This window comes from Myotis davidii, unplaced genomic scaffold (genome assembly GCF_000327345.1).
Source record: "Myotis davidii unplaced genomic scaffold, ASM32734v1 scaffold935, whole genome shotgun sequence".
In the NCBI taxonomy this organism is placed as follows: Eukaryota; Metazoa; Chordata; class Mammalia; order Chiroptera; family Vespertilionidae; genus Myotis; species Myotis davidii.
Window position 1 is genome coordinate 1,936,232 of NW_006286974.1, and position 16,658 is coordinate 1,952,889.

Genomic DNA, 16,658 nt, shown 5'->3' on the forward strand with positions numbered 1-16,658 from the left:
CCAGTCAGGCTTTATTGAAAGAGAGAGAGAAGGAGAGAGAGAGAGAGAGAGAGAGAGAGAGAGAGAGAGAGAGAGAGAGAGAAAGAGAGAGAAACATTAATGTGAGGGAGAAACATCGATTGGTTGCCTCCTGTATGTGCCCCAACTGGGAATTGAACCCGTAACCTTTAATGGTGTACAGAATGATGCTTCAAGCAACTGAGCCACCCGGCTAGGGCTTACCTGGGATTTTCTAAAATACATTTTTTTAAAAATATATTTTTATTGATTTCAGAGAGGAAGGGAGAGGCAAAGAGAGATAGAGACATCAATAATGAGAAAGAATCATTGATTGGCTGCCTCTTGCATGTCCCCTACTGAGGATCAAGCCCGCAACCTGGGCATGTGCCCTTGACTGGAATCGAACCTGGGACCCTTCAGTCCAGAGGCCAACGCTGTATCCATTGAGCCAAACCAGTCAGGGCTCTAAAATACATTTTTATTGATTTCAGAGAGAGGAAGGGAGAGGGAGAGAGGGATAGAAACATCAATGATGAGAGAGAATCATTGATCGGCTTCCTCCTACATGCCCCCTACTGGGGATCAATCCCGCAACCCAGGCATGTTCCCTGACTGGGAATCGAACCATGCCTCCTGGTTCATGTGTCGATGCTCAACCGCTGATCCATACCAGCTGGACTCATCTGAGATTTTTTAATCATGGAAGTTATATTTGTGACAACTGGAATATGTGGCTTTCACTGATAACATGTTGTGTTAAATTGTTGATCCCTCTAATAGCCCTTAGAGTAGCACTCACCAACTGGTGGTCCGTGGACAATTGGTGGCTGTGGACCACTGGTGGTCCGTGAGGTCTGAAAGGTTGGTGACCGCTGCCTTAAAGTACATTTTGTGCCTTTAACTGTGTATTAATATCTAGAGATCACAGCAGATTATTGGATTTCCTGACCTGATGCCTGCCAGTGAAGTACTTAGACTTTCTCATGAACTGTATCATGAATTCAATTAATAGAAAGCATGCTATTCTTTTTTATTTTAGTGACTATCATTCTCATGTCAGAAAAAAGAAAAAGTTCCTGTGTTAATTCTGTGTTGCAGACAGCATAACCCCTACTGTAGAGCTAAATGCACTGTGCATGAAACTTGGAAAAAAACCAATGTATAAGCCTGTTGACCCTTATTCTCGGATGCAGTCCACCTATAACTACAACATGAGAGGAGGTGCTTATCCCCCAAGGTATGTGTGTGTTTTAAATATAGGTGAAAATTTATCTGATCTTTCACACAGAATGAAATCTATACATTATGGGGCACATGATAATTTGGTCATCTTTGGCCTGCTGGATGTTGAAGTCGGTCTTCATTGTGTTGGTATCTTTGGAATGCATCTTGATGCTCTTTTGTCTTCTGTCATTGGAAAGGGCCTGAGCATGTTCCTCACTGTGTGCCCCAAGCAGTTTGGTTAAAGATCACCCTTGTAACTGCTTTGTGTAACTGAGTCACATTTTATCATGATTCCCGCAATACTGGGATCTCAGCATTCAGTGATTACCTGAATATTATTTAGTGGGTACTTTTTGACATTTGAACTTCTGTGCTTTTTAAATAGCCTTGGCATGCAGGTATAGTACAATACTCATTCAAACTGAAAATGCCATGTGCTAAAAAGCTTCTGCTCTCAGTCATAAGACATTGGTGGATAGAGAGATGATTAAAATTGCAAGTCTTCATTTCCCTGCCCTGCTTGGTGGGGCGGGGGGTGGGGGTGGGGGTGTCCAAAACCATTTTAAAAATACAAACTCTGTAATCCAGCCTCTCCCAGGCTACAGGCTTTTGGGATTTCCAGAAATGAGGGTCCTTTTGAAAAGACTTCTGTTTAAAAATTCCCAGCCTTTTGTGGAGACATGCAAGTATGACTCTCAGATATGAGAAAGTGGAGCAAGTTAAATTTTCTGATTCAGCAAAGCTTAATTCACTATAGAGTTTGTAAGTACTATGTGACAGTTTTAATCCTGAATAAATTTGCCCTGCATATATGATGAGGAGTCCTCATTGGCAAGCAAACACTAATGCAATTAAGACCCAAATTGCAGAATTCTCTGCAATTTTCCAGAGAATGTATGGGGGACTTATCAGTCTGAGACTAATTTTGCTCACCCACTTTTATTTTTAGGTACTTTTACCCATTTCCAGTACCACCCTTACTTTATCAAGTTGAACTCTCTGTGGGAGGACAGCAATTTAATGGGAAAGGAAAGACAAGACAAGCTGCAAAACACGATGCTGCTGCAAAAGCTTTGAGGATCCTGCAGAATGAGCCCCCGCCTGAGAGGCTGGAGGTAAGGAGAGAGCAGAGTTGAAGCTCCTTGATGCTTTGGGCTGAGCAAGAGGGTGGTATGAAAAAATCACCTCAAGTTGCTTTTTCTAAGAAGATGCATTGAGAGCTGTCCATATTTTTTGTTGCTTGATAGCTTAAGAGATTTTGTGCCCTGGTAGCTTTCTTGCCTTTTCTCTCTCTTTAAAGACATTTCTTAGCAAGGAAGTCAAATGCATAGTTTTGAGTGAACATGTTAGAAAGAATGTGAGTCACTTAAGTTGTGAAGAACATGCATGAATGAATTCTTTGGTGATAAAGATTATGCTTGTCAGAATCTACTGTGATTTACGGTACCAGGTTAGAGAATTTTCTGAAGCCATTTTTGACTAGCCACTCTTTATTATATTCAAGAATCAGTTCTCTATTGCTGCATAACAAACTATCTTAAAACTTAGTGGCTTAAACACCTACGGACATTTATTTTGCTCATGAATCTGCAGGTTAGGTGGAGTTTGGCAGGGAGAGTTTGTTCCACATAACTTTGGCTGAGGCAGCTCTGTAGCGGCTGGAGAATCCCTCACATGGCTAGTAAGTTATTGCTAGCTGCTGTCTAGGAGCTAAGTGAGGGCTCGGGTTCGGAGACTTCAGGTCCTCTCTTAATTAGCTGCTTACACATCCTCACGGTATGGTGTCTGAGTTCCAGGAGTGAATATCGTAGAAGACAGAATAGAAACAATTGCCAGTTTCTTTAGCATTTCTGCCCTATTCTACAGGTCAAGCAGGCACAGAGTCTAGATTCCAGAGGAGGAGATGGAGAATCGTACTTAAAACTTTTTTTTTTATTTTTAAAAAATATATTTTTATTGATTTCAGAGAGGAAGGGAGAGGGAGAGAGAGCTAGAAACATCAATGATGAAAGAAAATTATTTATCTGGCTTCCACCTGCATGTCCCCCATGGGGGATTGAGCCCGCAACCTGGGCATGTGTTATGAATCATGACTTCCTGGTTCATAGGTTTACGCTCACACTGGCAAGGCGAGAATTGTACTTTTTAAAAAATTCAGGTAAAGTTCACATAGTATAAATTCACAATTTAAATCATTTCAGGCCTACAGTTCAGTGGCTTTTAGTACATTTCACAGTGTTGAGCACCCTACTTTTGGATGAGAGCAGTATCAAAGAATTTGGGCCCTTTTTTAAAACTAACAGAATGGGAAAAGTATTTTAACTCTGTGACTAAATAGGAATATGGGACTTAGGAAATCACCAACTCCACGCCACTGTCAGGGGTCAGAATCTTAGTAAATATCTCTGGTGAGGCATGGTCTTACTTCCTAGGTCCAGAAGAAACTCACTGGGTAGAAAACATTGAGATTTCATGATTTTTTTGAATTACAGCCCGAAATACCACCTGAAAATATCCTCGGGAAGCAGTAGATTTTTCCTGTTCAAGAAACAGGTTCACAGAGAAAAGGATTTTGCATAGAACATTGGTCTAAATGTGATGATAGGTATGACCCTTGCTGTGCTTCATTGTGTTCAGTTGCCCCCCAGGATGCCCCAGCTCAGGATGGTGCTCTGTGGCTTCAGGGCTGGCCACACAGGGAGGGGTAGGAGGAGTTCTTTTTGTTTTGTTACAGCTTATTTTCATCTTCCAATGTAATCACACATTTTAACAGAGATGATCTGTTTCCAGGGTCCAATGTGACCATATAAAAGAGAATGGACTGTAACTTAGAAGAGGGGGATTTGGTGAAGTTAAAAGGATGAGCTTCCCAGTGATGAGATTTGGTAAAACACCAAAGCTAGTGTAACTTGAGTCATGTTGGAGACCTTTCATTTTTGACTTGACTTTGATACTAATCTAATTGGAGTCAGATGGAACAGGTATTTCTTGGTTCCTTCTAGCCAGCAGTTGTTAAAAGATCACTGAATACTGGTATGTGGGTTGTCTGCTTCAGAATCATTTTGAGTTTTTTGTTTTGTTTTGTTTTTTTTAAATCCCTTGGGCCAACCTACATGATTCTAATACAGTAGGTCTAGGGTGAGACCCAGAAGTCTGTCTTTTGCTTTTTTTTTTTTTAATGTGCTCTTGGAGTCATTGTAAAGTATGGTCAGGGTTCAGGAACCGCAAGTCCTAAGTATTATCAGTGTTTTCCAGGCCATTTCCCCCCACCCCCTTTGGAAGTACTCAGTTTATTGTCAGAAAGGGAAAGTGCCTGCCCATCAGTTACTAGAACAGTGGTGCTTGGCTCAGGCCTGTGGCAGAGTTGTAGTAGACATGCTCTTTTGGGCTCATCTCATGTCTATGAGGAGCTTTGCCAAGAGTAAGGTTCAAATCTACTTGTGCCCTTTGTTTCCTCCTCTTTTCCCCTTCTCTAGTTCTGTATAGCTGAGGTAGAGACAGTGACCTTCAGAAATGGCTCAGAGACTGGCTTTAACCAGTGCTTCGGAAATGAGAATTAAAAAGGATAAAACTTTTTCCTTGAAGTAGTAAATAAAACACTTGGCCTACCACCTAAACAAGCTGCCCCTGATTTACCAGGCCTCCTGGTAGATGGGTAGAAGGGGGTAAAGAGAGATATTTTCAAAAGAAAACTTGATTTTTTTTTTACAAGTAATGCATATGAACTATACAAATTCTTTAATTCAAAAAAAGAAAAATGATTTATAAATTTACCACTTGTAGAAAATCATAAACATATTGGTGATGTCAGTGCATATACAAGTAAATACATGCACCTATCAATTTTACAAAAAATGGGATGATGTGCTGGCCAATGTTGCACAGAGATTGAGCCCATGAGCCAGGAGGTCACAGTTCAATTCCCAGTCAGGGCACATGCCCAGGTTGTGGGAGGGGGCGTGCAAGAGGCAGCTGATCGATGATTCTCTCTCTCATTGATGTTTCTATCTCTCCCTCTCTCTGAAATCAATAAAGCATATTTAAATTTAATAAAGGAATGATATTGTACAGTAACCACCTTTTCCCCTGATGTGTTTATCATGAATATCATGCCATTTAATTCCATGGAGGACTCAGATTCAACGTGTATCCAAGCACCTTTAAAAAAAATCCTCTTTATTTATTTTTAAGTCCTCACTTGAGGACATTTTTTCCATTGCTTTTCATATGGGGAGGGAGAGAACAGAGAAAGAGAGAGACAGATACACACACACACGCACACACATACATCAACTGGTTGCCTCTTGCACTTGCCCCAACCAGGAGTGGGGAAGCAAAACTGCAACCCAGGTATGTGCCTTTAACTGTGCCCTAGACCAGGAATCAAACCTGTAACCCTTTGGTACGTGGGCCAGTGTTCTAACCACTGAACCAGTGAAGTCTCTAAGCACCTTTTAATAGTTCCATTGTGTGCATATACCCGTTTTTTTTTTTCAACGGAGGTGTGGTTATTTAGGTTGTTTGGAGTTTTTCCTGTTACAAAATACATCGTGTAGATTAGAACATTGTTGTAGTTAAATCTTTGTGTATGTCTGTGGCTATTTTTGTGAGCCACAGTCCTAGAAGTGGAATTTCAAGGTCATGTATGTGGCTAGGATCCCCACCAGAAACATGGTACCATTTTAGTCGCCTCCCAAAAGGGCGTGAGCAGCCTGTTTGCCCACAGCCTACCAGCATTGGAAGTTGTCATTTTAAACAAATTGTCCTTTGTGCTGTTGAAAGTTTTGGAAAATGTGATTGTGTGGTGAATCAGTTCATCTTCTCTAGAACATAGCCACTATCTCTACAAGGCAGGGATAGTCTGGTCCCTTGGTAACAGGCTTTGTGCTGGGACCCTCCCCCTGTGGAACTTAGTTGAATGGAGTTGACAGACCTTAACATTAGTATCAAAAGTGCAGTGAGTGCTAGAATGGAAAAGCATCATGCATTGAAAGCATAAAATGCCTTGGTTAGAGTGGAGTAATGGTGGAGTATTCAGAGACGTTCTCTCTGAGGAAGTCATTAAAGCTGAGACTAAGGATGAGCTAAAGAGCAGGCAGGACGTACCTTCCCAGCCAAGGGAGTAGCCCATCATGCAAAAATTGGGAAAGCACTTTTACTTTATTTTAAATCTAAGGCTTGTGCTAATAAAGGATGACTTAAGTGTCTGAGCTGTTAGGAGTAAAATGGTCTTGGCTACAGTATCAGTAATAGGGAAAAACAGGAGCTAGCCATTTCCATTAGTAAGGGAATGGCTATATGTATACATTTATCAAAGGGAGAACCAGAGTGTGGTAAATCTGTATACATAGGTATGAAAGGCGGCTCATAATTTATTGAATGGAGGGACTCAAGATCCAGAACTGCTGTTACCAGAACTGCTGTTATGCATTTAATGTGATACTGATTGTGTTTAGGTAAACAAAAAAGCCATGTGTGTGTGGGCGCAGTTTCTATCCTGACTGTTATATCAAACTTTAAAGTTTTTTCTTGGTAGTGGTAGACAACAAACTTTTAAGAAATTGTACTGAAGTTTCTTCCTGGTCTTGAGTCCTTATCTTCACTTGGACCAGGGATATATTTAGGTAGAACTAAAACTAAAACTGGAGACTTTAATCCTCATTATATGATCAGGGTCCACTGAACTCAGTTTTTATTTTTGAGCTTTATTTCCAAGCTCTGTAAGGATTTACACTGCATGACCTTTATTCCTTTTTTAGATGTCTTACAAAGAAAAGAGAAAATATACTTATTTTTAAAATAGAATAAAATTTATTCTATCTTACAGTGATTATGTAGGTCCATGGACCTTTTTATGAATCTTTACAGTATGAAATTTTAATTCTTCTAGTTTTTAAACATTTTTGCTGTTTGTCATCCTACATATCATTTCAGTACTATTCATCATATATTCCCAAATATGATAAGCAAGACTAAAATAATAAGAAAATGGATGAATAATGAAATCTCTAGGTAGATGATACAGTAGTAAAGTAATTGTCATTATTACATCATCCTTTAATGTTCTTATTGCATTGCCTAATGTATTGCATTGTCTTTTAAGAAGATACAAAAGAAGACTAGAGATGCCATCTTTTTACTCTACTTTTAGCATTCATTGAACCCAGGTGAGAATTCAGAATTTTTCTTTTTCCATCCTTACTGGCAAAGAGAAGAAAATTGACAGAGGAAGACAAATTATCATTAGACAAATCAGAAAATAAATGCAAAGAGACAGATAGCAGCATTCTAGACTCTAATTGCGATGGTGAGATTGTTTAAGTAAAATCTCAAATTGTGACTCTTCAGAAGATACCTTAGATAAGTTTTCCCATACTCAAGAATCGGCGAGTGAATAATACATTCCTATGGTGTATGAAAAGGAAATGTGTATTCGCTTTCAGTCATTCAGCAAGAAGAACTTCAATATTTTCTGACATAAACCTGGACCATCCAGCTTTGATTTTTTTTTTTAAGTATGTATGACAACATCCTTTGATCCTTTATGATATTTGGGCACCAGAATTTCTTAACACTTATTGTCCACAAAATAAGTGAACAGATATAAGAGGAGAGTACATACAAAGATGATTGGAAGGAAATAGATGATAATAACAATGAAAAAAAAACCCAACCATTAGATTGATCCTTCTTTGGGGTTTATAAATCTAAAAGTGAAAGCATTTTTTTCTTTATGGAACAAAGAAGATGGCTGTTCTTCCATCAACGAAGTTATGAGTTGGTTTCAAGAGTGTGTTTTGACAGTACCAGTACAAGAAGAATCAGAATTGTGATAAGCTAGAACCTGTTGGAGATGGATTTAAAATCTGGCATCATTACAAGTGGGCTTTGCTCTAGATTCAGGTTTGCCAGCCGATGAGCAGTTGGTTGTATAAAAGGACCTTGCTCATTTCAAGTACATATGCCTTCTGAACTACAAACCTGGGATAAAAACTTGGGTTTGCTATTTTGAATTCTTTTTGAAATGATTTTTGTTATCCTTTATTCTGTATTATTTGTAAAATGACTTGAAATATAGAAAAATAAAAAGGGTCTATTGGAGCCAGATGGTAAATGGTGATAACTATTTTTTCCTGGCATAATGAGGGTTAAGCATGGTTCAGAGTGTTTTTTTCTTTTCTTAATGTTGCCTAGATTTTATTGCTGAACCATACTCTATGGGATTGATGTTAACAGTAATTCCCACTTCATGAAGGTAAGACTAAGGGCCTACTACACTTTCCCCATCTTACTGGGAATCGTATTTGTGGATTTGTTTTGAGTCATTTGCTGCTTCCCCATTGCAACATTTTGTGCAATTTAGATACAATCAAAATTATTTATGTAAAAGAGCAACATAATCTCACTTCCAAATAAATGTATATCTTTGTTTCCTCTTTTGCATTTTTATTTTACTGGCTGCTTTGTCCTTATTGAAATTCCCTTGGAAGCAATGGCTTAGAGCAGTGAATCTCAACTCTGGTTGCTAATAAAGTCATCTGGGGGACTTTAAAAACAAATAAACAAATACTGTAAATAAAATGGATATTCAAGCCCTACCTACAAAAATTTGAATTTATTTGTTTGGAGGGGGCTCCGATAGCTGTCTTTGTAAAGCTCCGAAGTGATTCTAATATTACTGTGGTTGAGAACCACTGGCTTAGAGTTTAGATTTAGCAGTAGACTACTGTTTTCTATTAGACCTATGTGGAACTTCAATATATAAAAAAGAAAAGTAATATTTCATTAGTGGAAACTTAGAAGTTTGAATTTTATATTTATTAAGACAATCAGTTAAAACAATTTATGTGATTTTTTACACCACAGAATTTTATATATATTGTTTTCATCCATTTAAAAAAGCACACATGGCTGGGAAAGATAGTCTTAATTTTAGAATAGTGGTTAACTCTGCCTTGGAAAGGAGGATGAGAGGGGCTTCATTATATTCCTTATAAAAAAAATTTAATGTCAATAGTACTTACTGTTGACATTTGTTAAATCTAGCACAGTTGCCTGTTACATTGTTTGTACTTTGCTGTATGTTTGAAATAGATCATAATTAAAAATAAAAGTTAAAACTAATTGGACCGGTAATAATGAACAAAAACATTGAAAACTGGACACAAGCATGGCAATTGATGTCTATATCAGCCTCACCACCTATTTTATTTCCAACTTTTGTTCTGGTTGCACATAAGGAGAACATACTCATTGATACAGTTACTTAGCATGAGAGTTTATCATTTTTTTAAAAAGTTAATTTATTTAAATTTTTTTCTGGATACTCTTCAAATAAATAGCTGTCAAAAATTCTTTTGTGCACAAAAGTGGGTTAACCTGTTAGCACAAGTTAATGTGCTGACAGACTTCTGTGTGTTAATATTTGGTGTAAAACATACTTTTTTGCTGCTTTAAAAACATTAAGATAAAATATACATTAACATAAAGGTTGCCATTTTGACCATTTTTTAAGTGTACTCTTCTTTGGCATTAAATATATTCTCAATGTTGTGCAACTATCATCACTAATCATTTACAGAACTTTTTTATCATTCCACATAGAAACTTTGTACGTGTTAAACAGTGACTCCCCCGTCTTGTCCCCATTCCCTGATAACCTTTATTATTCTTCTGTCTCTATGCACTTGCCTATTCTAGATACATCATCTAAATAGATAAATTTGTCTTTTGTGTTTGGCTTATTTCATTTATCATAATGTTTTCAAGGTATCATAATGTTTTCATCCATGGTGTAGCATGTTTCAAGATTTAATTCCTTTTTAAGGCTGAATAATATTGCATTGTATGACTATGCCACATTTTGCTTATCCATTCATCTCTTGATGGATGTTTGGGTTTTCACCTTGTAGTGATTGTGAATAATGTTGCTAATAGGTATCTGTTTGAGTCCCTACTTAAATTCTTTTGAGTATAGATCTAGAAGTGGAATTGCTGGATCATATTGTAAATCTGTGTTTTAACTTTTTGAGAAACCACCAAACTTTTCTACAGAGGCTGTACCATTTTACATTCTCACCAACAACATACAAGGGTTCCAATTTCTCCACATCTCTATCAACACTTGCTATTTTCTGTGGCCATTCTTATGGGAGTAAAGTGGTATCTCATTGTGGTTTTGATTTGCATTTCCCTAGTGATGTTGAGCATTATTTCACATGCTCTTTGGCCATCATACCTTCTTTAGAGACATGTCTATTCAAAGCCTTTCCTATTTTTGAGTTGGGTTGTTTGTTGTTGTTGAGTTTTGTCGGAGTTCTTTTCTGGATATCAGTTTTTTATCAGACATATTTTCTCCCGTTCTGTAGGTTGTCTTTATTCTTTCTGTTGATAGTATCCTTTAATGCACGAAAGTTTTTAATTTTGGTGAAATTCAATTTATTTGTTTCTTTTGTTACCCATGCTTTTGGTGTTACATCCAAGAAGTCATGCCAAACCCAGTGTCATGAAACTTTCCCCGATGTTTTCTTCTAAGAATTTTATTATAATTTTTGCTCTTATGTTTAGGTCTTTGATCCATCTTGAGTTAATTTTTGTATATGGTGTAAGGTAAGGGTCCAACTTCATTTTTTTGCGTGTGAATAGTTTTTCCAGCACCATTTGTTGAACATACCTAACTTTAAAATACAGTATTATTTTTCTTTTTAGTTTAAAACCAATTTAACAAATAAATGTCAACCCAAGCTTCTGTGAAACCTATGCCTTTTAAGGTACCTTGCTTGAAGATTTCCGGCTTTAAGGATTCACTCATAAAAAGGCAGGCCTTCTTTCTCCTGAGGGTTTAAATAACAGGAATAAAAGTGTGTTTAGCTTAATAAACCACCAGAAATACTATGCAAATAGTTTGATCAGGCAGAGAGTGACATGAAACTAGATTGGAAGAACATTAGAAGGTAGAGAAGGAAGTATAAATAGTATCTGGGGTAAACTTATTTGTACAGGATTATATTCTTGATTGCATTTTTTTAAACTTTCAGTTTTATTTCTTTTAATTACACCTTAAAATAATGATTCAGTGTAGGTGTAGGATGTACTTGATAAAATGTAAGAAAATCCTGGATGGTCCTATACACCTTGCCCACTCAACAATTTCAGCCATAGGTTCCTGTCAGATAGTTCAGATCTTGGAAATGGGGTTTTACAATTGTATGAATACAGAGTCGCAATAATACAAGGAAAAACACAGTTTGTTTGCCATGGTTTGGGGGCACTTTGTTGTTACCAAGCTTATCTAATTTTTTCTATTAATCATGGCAGTGCAATATAGAATCATGTTATCAGCGTATGCAGAATTGATCTCTGTCACTCTTTAGGCTCAAGCCCTGGCTGGAGGACTAAAAAAGAACCTGGTTACAGATATAGAGTTTCAGCCTTTGTTCAGGAGACTTTATTAGTTTTTTATTTTTACCAGCAGCAGTAAGTATGAGATGCTTGGCAGTTTCATAATAGTTCCACTGCATCCTTTTGGGAAAAAGTGGTTTCCAAGGACTTCATGTCCAGATAAGAAACATTAGGTGGAGAGACTTATATTTGAACTTGCCAAGTCCCACACAAGTCTGCCTGTGTTTTGACTTTTTCCAAAATGTGACTTGACAGTCCTTGAGGAGGGCTTTAGAAGTCACTCTGCCTGAGCAGCCAGGGCATCTCACTATGCCATGATTAGGCTGATTTCATACCCAAAAGTCCATTATGTGTACATTGTTTATGGTGGATTTATGAGGTGCAGTCTGACCCAAGTTTGATAGAACACTTTTTTTTAACCTTTTAAATTCACTGACACATGGTAGCGTGTGGCCTTGTTCTCACTGGTTTGATGCTCAGTCCATAAAGCCAAGGTTCAGTGTTTTTAAGGTTTATCACAGCTGGGATGTTGATGGTTTTAATAAGAGTTAACTACTAAACAATTATTATTCTTTTAGGTGAATGGAAGAGAATCAGAGGAAGAAAATCTCAATAAATCTGAAATAAGTCAAGTGTTTGAGATTGCACTTAAACGGAACTTGCCTGTGAATTTTGAGGTAAGTTTATTTTACATGTAGGATTTTGTATTATAAAGTTCTGTTGGCATTCATAGTTGGAATTATATTTTTCCTAAATAACATTGGAATAATCACATATATGTGAACTTCAAATTTACGATTCAAACTGTATGTTTAGCCAAGTGCAGTATTCTCTCTTTCTAGGAGTTGTTAGGGGCAGCAGGTCCATGGATGGCCTCAGTAGGTCTATAAACCTAAAATGGGCTGAGGAACATTGCATTTACGCTCACATGTATATTCTAGAAAGGGTCAGTTATTTTTATAAGACTCAAAAGCATCTGTTATCCCAAATGTTAAGAACCTTAAGTGATCCCTAAAAATCTTGGCAGAGTAATTTTTTGTTGTTTGTATTAATCCTCACCCAAGAATACTTTTCCATTGATTTTTAGAGAGTGGAAGGGGAGGGGAGAGACAGAGAGAGAGAAACATCAATATGAGAAAGACACATCATCGATTGGTTGCCTCCTGCACGTGCTCCAACTGGAGCCAGGAATCGAGCCTGCAACTGAGGTACATGCCTGTGACGGAATCGAACCTGGGACTCTTCAGTCCTTGGGTCGATGCGCTATCCACTGTGCCAAACCAACTAGGGCCTAGTTACTAGGCCTTGTTAGAGTAAATTTTAAAAAGACATAGGCTTTGTCATTATCCAGCATCTGCCCCCCTACCCCCAGTTCACCCATTTAATAACTTAATTGTTGGAGACTTTATAGTCTATAATTCAGATGTTGTTACTTTTCATGTTGTCCCAGAGCTCCCATAAGCTACCTTCCTGCTTTTTATTTATTTATTTTTTTATTGCTTAAAGTCTTACAAAGAGTATTTCATATGTCTCCTTTCCCCCCCCCTGCCCTTGACAATTCCCTGGCCTCCCCTACTCCCCAGTGTCTTATGTCCATTGGTTATGCTTATATGCATGCACATAAGTCCTTCGGTTGATCTCTTACCCCTCCCACCTTCCTGCTTTTTATTTATTTATTTTTTGATTGCTTAAAGTATTACAAAGAGTATTTCATATGTCTCCTTTCCCCCCCCCTGCCCTTGACAATTCCCTGGCCTCCCCTACTCCCCAGTGTCTTATGTCCATTGGTTATGCTTATATGCATGCACATAAGTCCTTCGGTTGATCTCTTACCCCTCCCACCTTCCTGCTTTTTATTTATTTATTTTTTGATTGCTTAAAGTATTACAAAGAGTATTTCATATGTCTCCTTTCCCCCCCCCTGCCCTTGACAATTCCCTGGCCTCCCCTACTCCCCAGTGTCTTATGTCCATTGGTTATGCTTATATGCATGCACATAAGTCCTTCGGTTGATCTCTTACCCCTCCCACCTTCCTGCTTTTTATTTATTTATTTTTTGATTGCTTAAAGTATTACAAAGAGTATTTCATATGTCTCCTTTCCCCCCCCCTGCCCTTGACAATTCCCTGGCCTCCCCTACTCCCCAGTGTCTTATGTCCATTGGTTATGCTTATATGCATGCACATAAGTCCTTCGGTTGATCTCTTACCCCTCCCACCTTCCTGCTTTTTATTTATTTATTTTTTGATTGCTTAAAGTATTACAAAGAGTATTTCATATGTCTCCTTTCCCCCCCCCTGCCCTTGACAATTCCCTGGCCTCCCCTACTCCCCAGTGTCTTATGTCCATTGGTTATGCTTATATGCATGCACATAAGTCCTTCGGTTGATCTCTTACCCCTCCCACCTTCCTGCTTTTTATTTATTTATTTTTTGATTGCTTAAAGTATTACAAAGAGTATTTCATATGTCTCCTTTCCCCCCCCCTGCCCTTGACAATTCCCTGGCCTCCCCTACTCCCCAGTGTCTTATGTCCATTGGTTATGCTTATATGCATGCACATAAGTCCTTCGGTTGATCTCTTACCCCTCCCACCTTCCTGCTTTTTATTTATTTATTTTTTGATTGCTTAAAGTATTACAAAGAGTATTTCATATGTCTCCTTTCCCCCCCCCTGCCCTTGACAATTCCCTGGCCTCCCCTACTCCCCAGTGTCTTATGTCCATTGGTTATGCTTATATGCATGCACATAAGTCCTTCGGTTGATCTCTTACCCCTCCCACCTTCCTGCTTTTTATTTATTTATTTTTTGATTGCTTAAAGTATTACAAAGAGTATTTCATATGTCTCCTTTCCCCCCCCCTGCCCTTGACAATTCCCTGGCCTCCCCTACTCCCCAGTGTCTTATGTCCATTGGTTATGCTTATATGCATGCACATAAGTCCTTCGGTTGATCTCTTACCCCTCCCACCTTCCTGCTTTTTATTTATTTATTTTTTGATTGCTTAAAGTATTACAAAGAGTATTTCATATGTCTCCTTTCCCCCCCCCTGCCCTTGACAATTCCCTGGCCTCCCCTACTCCCCAGTGTCTTATGTCCATTGGTTATGCTTATATGCATGCACATAAGTCCTTCGGTTGATCTCTTACCCCTCCCACCTTCCTGCTTTTTATTTATTTATTTTTTGATTGCTTAAAGTATTACAAAGAGTATTTCATATGTCTCCTTTCCCCCCCCCTGCCCTTGACAATTCCCTGGCCTCCCCTACTCCCCAGTGTCTTATGTCCATTGGTTATGCTTATATGCATGCACATAAGTCCTTCGGTTGATCTCTTACCCCTCCCACCTTCCTGCTTTTTATTTATTTATTTTTTGATTGCTTAAAGTATTACAAAGAGTATTTCATATGTCTCCTTTCCCCCCCCCTGCCCTTGACAATTCCCTGGCCTCCCCTACTCCCCAGTGTCTTATGTCCATTGGTTATGCTTATATGCATGCACATAAGTCCTTCGGTTGATCTCTTACCCCTCCCACCTTCCTGCTTTTTATTTATTTATTTTTTGATTGCTTAAAGTATTACAAAGAGTATTTCATATGTCTCCTTTCCCCCCCCCTGCCCTTGACAATTCCCTGGCCTCCCCTACTCCCCAGTGTCTTATGTCCATTGGTTATGCTTATATGCATGCACATAAGTCCTTCGGTTGATCTCTTACCCCTCCCACCTTCCTGCTTTTTATTTATTTATTTTTTGATTGCTTAAAGTATTACAAAGAGTATTTCATATGTCTCCTTTCCCCCCCCCTGCCCTTGACAATTCCCTGGCCTCCCCTACTCCCCAGTGTCTTATGTCCATTGGTTATGCTTATATGCATGCACATAAGTCCTTCGGTTGATCTCTTACCCCTCCCACCTTCCTGCTTTTTATTTATTTATTTTTTGATTGCTTAAAGTATTACAAAGAGTATTTCATATGTCTCCTTTCCCCCCCCCTGCCCTTGACAATTCCCTGGCCTCCCCTACTCCCCAGTGTCTTATGTCCATTGGTTATGCTTATATGCATGCACATAAGTCCTTCGGTTGATCTCTTACCCCTCCCACCTTCCTGCTTTTTATTTATTTATTTTTTGATTGCTTAAAGTATTACAAAGAGTATTTCATATGTCTCCTTTCCCCCCCCCTGCCCTTGACAATTCCCTGGCCTCCCCTACTCCCCAGTGTCTTATGTCCATTGGTTATGCTTATATGCATGCACATAAGTCCTTCGGTTGATCTCTTACCCCTCCCACCTTCCTGCTTTTTACTTATTTTTTCTATTTGCTGTTCTAATTGGGTATTTATTTCTACCTTGTCTTCCAAATCGCTGATTAGATCCTCTGCTTCACCCAGTCTACTTTTCATATCTTCTAGTGTGTTCTTGATGTAAGATATATAATTCTTCATTTCTGTCTGGTTCTTGTGCATGGCCTCTATTTTCCTTTTCATGCTGTTGCAATTTGCACTAAGTTCCTTAAGCATCTTTATAACCATTGCTTTGTGAACCATGTCCAGCACGGCCAGGGGTGAACCTGAGGAGGGGTGGTGAAGCATTAAAGAAGACAGACAAGAGAATACAGTTGGGGCCAGGTAGGCTCACTGTGCGTGGATGACGAACAGTGACACAGCCTGTAAGCCAAAGGTTTATTTTATAGTCAGATCACACAAAGCAAAGCAAGGGCAAGATGTTTACAAAGTTCTTGTGAATTTCAAATCTGCTTCTTTCCTGTTGTTGCTGTTCTCTGAACTCTATCAAGCTTCATTTAGGCAGCACTTGCTGCACCATCACCCCCCTCCTTCGCCCTCCTCCCCCGCAGCCCGCATGCCTCAGCTACCTAGGACTGCAGGGTCGGACTATAAGGTCAAGCTTACAACCGTAGTCTTTTGGCTATAATTGTGCTGGGAGGGCTTTGCTCTCCAAGCTGGAACTTGTATGTGACTTTTTAAAATTTTATTTTATTAATTAAATCTTTATTGTTCAAAGTATTACATGTGTCCCC

The 16,658-nt window shown here is 38.7% G+C and overlaps 1 protein-coding gene and 1 long non-coding RNA gene across 6 annotated transcripts in view; both read left to right on the forward strand.

Annotated features, from left to right (window-relative positions):
* The window catches only part of STAU1 (staufen double-stranded RNA binding protein 1), a 55,045-nt gene that overhangs the window by 16,433 nt on the left and 21,954 nt on the right, over positions 1 to 16,658 (forward strand). For all 5 annotated transcript variants that reach the window (XM_006758804.2, XM_015560719.1, XM_006758802.2 and 2 more), the window contains 3 exons: positions 1,099 to 1,237; positions 2,174 to 2,339; positions 12,204 to 12,302. In XM_006758804.2, the coding sequence (XP_006758867.1) occupies positions 1,137 to 1,237; positions 2,174 to 2,339; positions 12,204 to 12,302 (366 nt within the window). In that variant the 5' untranslated portion in view covers positions 1,099 to 1,136. The remainder of the gene's footprint in view (positions 1 to 1,098; positions 1,238 to 2,173; positions 2,340 to 12,203; positions 12,303 to 16,658) is intronic.
* LOC107182301 lies at positions 7,435 to 10,807 on the forward strand. Its single transcript, XR_001513020.1, has 3 exons — positions 7,435 to 7,739; positions 8,419 to 8,479; positions 10,792 to 10,807. It is a non-coding gene; the product is annotated as an uncharacterized LOC107182301 (long non-coding RNA).